Source organism: Schistocerca piceifrons, chromosome 4 (assembly GCF_021461385.2).
Source record: "Schistocerca piceifrons isolate TAMUIC-IGC-003096 chromosome 4, iqSchPice1.1, whole genome shotgun sequence".
Taxonomy (NCBI): Eukaryota; Metazoa; Arthropoda; class Insecta; order Orthoptera; family Acrididae; genus Schistocerca; species Schistocerca piceifrons.
In genome coordinates, this window is record NC_060141.1 from 375,854,890 (window position 1) to 375,861,303 (window position 6,414).

General features: G+C 39.6%; 1 protein-coding gene across 1 annotated transcript in view; it reads right to left on the reverse strand.

The window, feature by feature from the left end:
- The window catches only part of LOC124794678 (beta-parvin), a 110,909-nt gene extending 104,874 nt beyond the window's left edge, over nt 1-6,035 (reverse strand). Inside the window, exon 1 of the mRNA XM_047258213.1 lies at nt 5,553-6,035. Coding sequence (XP_047114169.1) covers nt 5,553-6,021 — 469 coding nt within the window. The 5' untranslated portion in view covers nt 6,022-6,035. The remainder of the gene's footprint in view (nt 1-5,552) is intronic.
- Nucleotides 6,036-6,414: the final 379 nt, after the last annotated feature.

The window sequence follows — 6,414 nt, forward strand, 5'->3', positions numbered from 1 at the left end:
GGGACATATTAGCCATGTCTGCAAATGAATAGCAAGAGTGTGCGTCTCAATTGGAAACTGGGAGCCGTAGTCACTTATGGGTACCTGAAAGTGGACTATTGTAGACTATTTCAGTCACATGTTTCCTATGGCCTTCTGATGTAGGATGTTCCTGTTATTTCACTAAAATTCTGAAAATTAAAAAAAAAACTAATCAAAATAATGCCAAGTGAAACCTAAGGAGCACAAACTACCCCACTTTATCAAGCTCAACATATTGATTGTTTTAATCATCATCATCATCATCATCATTTAAGACTGATTATGCTTTTCAGCGTTCAGTCTGGAGCATAGCACCTTTATAAAATTCCTCCATGATCCCCTATTCAGTGCTAACATTGGTGCCTCTTCTGATGTTAAACCTATTACTTCAAAATCATTCTTAATCGAATCCAGGTACCTTCTCCTTGGTTTGCCCCGACTCCTCCTACCATCTACTGCTGAACCCATGAGTCTCTTGGGTAACCTTGCTTCTCCCATGCGTGTAACATGACCCCACCATCTAAGCCTGTTCGCCCTGACTGCTACATCTATAGAGTTCATTCCCAGTTTTTCTTTGATTTCCTCATTGTGGACACCCTCCTGCCATTGTTCCCATCTACTAGTATCTGCAATCATCCTAGCTACTTTCATATCTGTAACCTCAACCGTGTTGATAAGGTAACCTGAATCCACCCAGCTTTCACTCCCATACAGCAAAGTTGGTCGAAAGATTGAACGGTGCACAGATAACTTAGTCTTGGTACCGACTTCCTTCTTGCAGAAGAGAGTAGATCGTAGCTGAGCGCTCATTGCATTAGCTTTGCTACACCTTGCTTCCAGTTCTTTCACTATGTTGCCATCCTGTGAGAATATGCATCCTAAGTACTTGAAACCATCCACCTGTTCTAACTTTGTTCCTCTTATTTGACACTCAAGCCGTTTATATTTCCTTCCCACTCACATTACTTTCGTTTTGGAGATGCTAATCTTCATGCCATAGTCCTTACATTTCTGATCTAGCTCTGAAATATTACTCTGCAAACTTTCAATCGAATCTGCCATCACAACTAAGTCATCCGCATATGCAAGACTGCTTATTTTGTGTTCACATATCTTAATCTCACCCAGCCAGACTATTGTTTTCAACATAAGATCCATAAATAATATGAACAACAGTTTTGTCTTACCCCTGAAACTACTCTGAACCATGAACTCAATTTACTGTCAACTCTAACTGCTGCCTGACTATCCATATAAAGACCTTTAATTGCTTGCAAAAGTTTGCCTCCTATTCCATAATCTCATAGAACAGACAATAACTTCCACCTAGGAACCCGGTCATATGCCTTTTCTAGATGTATAAAGCATTTTGCTCTGATTGTTGCCAGCATCATATTTATAGTACCAGGGAAGCAGGTTGCTAGTCTTACTTGCCCCGAGTCCCATTGGGTTTTACCCCTAACGGTTGAGAGACTAACCGGTGGATTTGGTAGCCTTTGCCGTATGAGCACAAAGGTGACCACGACTCAGAATATGCCCGAGATGCCCAGCCTTATTCCAAAGTAACTGGTACCCTGACTGTCGGGACCACTTACTTGGCCACTCATACGTTGCCCGTGGTTCATGAACTAGGACATGACTACAGGAACCCACACCATGAACCACACTGTTAAATGTATACATTTATATACAGCTTTGCTTTATATCAAAAGCAACTTAAATGAGAATATACAAAGAGAATGTATACCTTCACAACACAGGACAGAAACAGGATTTTTCATATACCATGACACAGACTGACAAAGGCTGCAACCACACACAAAATAAGCACTTCCTATATGTAGCTGATCCTTGTCCTGTAATATAATGAAAGTGCGGATTTATGACTCGTTACTGAAAGACGCATTTTACAAGAAAGTAGAACTATCTGAGATAAACATTATCAACGCTAGTTTACAAGAATATTTCTAAAAGAAGTGGAATTAAATTATAAGGATTTTTCTGTAAAAATTGTTATTAATTGTATAGTTATGTCTTAACACATTTCGCTGCAAGTGGTCAATATTGACCAAAGGATTGAACTAAATTTCTTTTGGAGTATACTGTTGTAAGAACTCCATATTTAATAATCACATACAAATGCTCACTCAATGATGTGTACCTAAGGACTGGAAAGTGGTACAGGTCAATCTAACACGCAAGGTCAAGGTCAGGGATGTAAAGTGGAAACAGTACCTTTCCATTTTCGAAAAAAAATTTGACTCTCTAACACAGTTATGTTTATTGTCAAAAGTACAATTGAATGGGGTATCAAGTGAAATTTCGATTAGATTGAGGGTTTCTTGGTAGGGAGGAAGTGGCATGTTATCTTGGTTGGAGAGTCATTGACAAATGTAAAAATAACTTTAATGTGTCCCAGAGAAGTGTGCAGAGACCCTTGCTGTTTGTGTTTATGTTGTTGGTCTTGTGGATAATGTTAACAATAACTTCAAACTTTTTGCAAACGATGTAGTTATTTGTAATGAAGCACTATCTGAAAAAATCCGGATAAATATTCAGTGGATTCTTGAAAAAATTTCAAAGTAGTCAAGGATTGGAAATTTTCCTTAAATATTCAGAAATCTAAAACTGTGTGCTTTTTAAAACTAAGAAACGTAGTTTCCTATGAGCACAGTTTATAAGAGTCACTATTGGGATCGGTCTACTCATACAAATACCTGGATGTAGCCCTTTCTAGGTATATGACATGGAAAGATCACACTGGTTCACTTGTAGGTAAAGCAGGTGGCAATCTTCGCTTTATTGATAAAACTAGGGAAATGCAATCAGTCCACAAAGAAAATTGCTTACAAATCACTTGTGTGACTTTCCTAGAATACTGCTCAAGTTTGTAGTATCCATACCAAATAGGACTAACAGGGTCTGCTGAACACACACAAAGAAAGATTGCACATATGGTCTCTGGTTTGTCTGACCAATGGGAAAGTGTCACAGATGCTGAAGAAGCTTAACTGCCTGACACTGAAGATAGACGGGAAACCTCCAGAGAAAGTCTACATCCAAATTTCAAGAAACTATTTTAAATGATGAAAAATAGAAATAGACTACAACCTCCATGTATCCATCTCGTAGCGATTGTGAAGATAAGATTAGATTAATTACAGCACACATGGACTCATTTATACAGTCATTCTTCTCGCACATCACGCTTGAAGTGAATGGGTCGAAGTCCTATTAACTGTATAATGAGGTGTACCCTCTTTCATGTGCTTCAGAGTTCTTTGCAGAAAATGGCTGTAGATCCAGAAGAAAGGAAATAGAAGTGATCTGCTAAGTTATAGATTCATATCACTGGCATCAGTTCGCAGTACGATTTAGAAACACACACTGTGTTTGAACATTATGAAATCCTCTATGAAAACCATCTAGACATCATAGACAACAAGGATTCAGTAAATATCGTTTGTAATGAAACACAGCTGGCTCTCTATTCACACAAACTAATGAATGCTATCGCCAGTGGATCCCAAGTTGATTCTATATTTCTAAATTTTTCGAAGGTTTTTGCAAGTTCCTCACAAGCAGCTTCTAACGAAATTTCCTGACTGTAGAGCATCGTCACAGTTGTGTGGCTGGATTGTGGTTTTCTGTCAGAAAGGTATAGTTTATTGTAACTGATGAAAAATCATCGAGTGAAACGGAAGTTATATCTGGCGTTCCCCAAGGTAGTGTTATTTTGCTGTTCCCAGTCTATATAAACGATTTAGGATGTGATCTGAGCAGCCCTCTTAGATTGTTTGCACATGATACTGTCGTTTATCGTCCAGCCTAAAGTCGCCAGAAGAACAAAACCAACTGCAAAATGGTTTAGACGAAAAACGTGTATGGTGCGAAAAGTGGCAACTGAACATAAACAACAAAAAGTGTGATACCTTCCACATGAGTACCAAAAATAACCACAACGTTTCAGTTACATAATGAATCACGCAAATTTAAAGGTTGTCTATTTAAATAAATAGCTAGGAATTACGATCACTAACAACTTAAACAGGAACCATGACACGGAAAATGTTGTGGGAAAGGCAAACCAAGGACTACGTTTTATTGGCAGAACACTTTAGAGATGCAACAAATCTACTAAAGAGACTGTGTACACCTCCCTTTTCGTCCTCTTTTGGTGTATTGCGCACGGTATGGGATCCTTACCAGATAGGCTTGGTGGAAGACATCAGAAAAGTTCAAAGAAGGGCACACGTTTTACATTATCGCGAAAGAAGGATGAGAGTGTCGTAAATATGATACTTGATTTGGGGTGGCAATCATTAAAGCAAAGGCGTTTTTCTTGCCAGTGGGATTTTTTCACGAAATTTCAATCGTCAGCTTTCTCCTCCGAACGAGTACGCCCCGATAGCTCAGTGGTCACCGGCACGGAATGCCGTCCTATGGGCCCGGGTTCGATTCCTGGCTGGGTCGGAGATTTTCTCCGCTCAGGGACTGGGTGTTGTGTTGTCTTCATCATCATTTCATCCCCATTCGTCGCGCAGGTCGCCCAATGTGGCTTAGAACGTAATAAGACCTGCACCAAGGCGGCCGTACCTGCCCCGCAAGGGGCCTCCCGGTCAATGACGCCAAACGCTCATTTTCATTTTCCTCCGAATGAGAAAATATGTTGTTGACTCCCACCTACCTATGGAACTATGACCGTCGTAGTACAATGACTGAAATCAGAGCTTACACGGAAAGATTTAGGTACTTGATTTTCCCACGTGCTATTCGAAAGTGAAACGGTAGTGATACTGTCTGAATTTTGTTCGTTGAACCCTCGGCCAAACACTGAAGTGTGAATCGCAGAGTAGTCATTTAGATGTAAATGTATCTCAGATATAAAATATTATTTGTAAAGATAAATACAGCAAAGACAAATTGCTCTAGTGGTATTAATTCACACATGATTTTCTCGTTATCATATATGAGCCTCAATAACATTGGAAAAATCTATGTAAAAAATAGCTTTGCTGCATTACGCTGTAATAGAAAGCACGAAAACAAGTAAGTTTCCTAGAAATAACACAAAGAAAGATAACAGGAAGAGTGCATATAACATGCACATGAATAGATGTAATCTTAGATGTTAGTCCGTTCTACCTACAAACGAGACGCATCTAGATACTGCACAAATCGGAGCTTGTCGTAAAGGAGATAGTGGGTAATGCATTTTAATGTAATAACTCCACATGTCAAACATTCGGAAGAATTTTGTTATTTATCACGTTTCGACAGATCACTGCAGCGTAAGACATAGCATGAGACATAGTCACCACTGGCAGCCATATTGATTTTTTTTAATAATGTAGTACAGACTAAGAAACACGTAGAAACATTTACACAACGTATAGTGTAATATTAATTCCTGAAGCTTCATCTACTGCTAGCAGAATGTTTACATTTTTGCATAGTTAACGTCAAACACGTCAATTACACCATATGAAATGAAGATTTACCGATATGCTCATTACTTATGATTCACATACCTTTCAGTGTCCCAACTGATTCGCAGTGACTGTTTCTGTATTTTGAATTTTCTTTCTCGTCGGATTTCTGTGCTCGTTCTGGTGCCTCCTTATCTTCCTTTTGTTCAGGCTTCTCTTCCACGTCACTTCTAACTGCCAGTACGACATAATCAGGTTCTTCTGTCTCACTGCTTGGAGCTTGTTCTTGCGTACTGTTGACTTCTGACGGTGTGGTTTCATCCGAGCTTTTCTTAAGTTTGAACTTTTCGTTTTCATCTTGCACTACTTGCTGTGTATGACCCTGTGTTTCACACTGTTTGTTTTGGAGAATTTTAGGAGTAACGTCTATTACACGAGGCGGCTGCGGCTTGTCATCTTCGCCTTCATCCTCGTATTCAGAAGCTGTGGGAGAAGCTGGCTGGACGCGCATTTCAATGGACGACTGACGGTACAGTGTCCGAGATACGGGCATTTCCAGTTCACCCTCCATAGCGCTCAACGTAATCAGCGCGACTGGTACAGCAGTTTATCTGCGTGTGTCATACAGGAAGAGAACCGATATAGGCGGCCGCAGCTTCCGCGACGCCCATATTAGGAGTCCATGGAAACAATATATACAAAACTTCACAAGAGACATACATTTTGAGTATTATCGGTAGTACAGATTCATCATACTACACTGCTTTAGTGAAATTATACCAAAGTCATTGAAACTGGCGCAAAAGTAGAAAAAATGCGATCAATTAAGGGAATGCCGTCTGTACCATCGACTGTTGCCTGGCGAACTTCTAGTTACAGCGACAATGGACTATATCTTTGACATATGATACAGTAATCCACTAACTATTGTGACAATCTAATGTTACCAAAGTGCATCAAATAT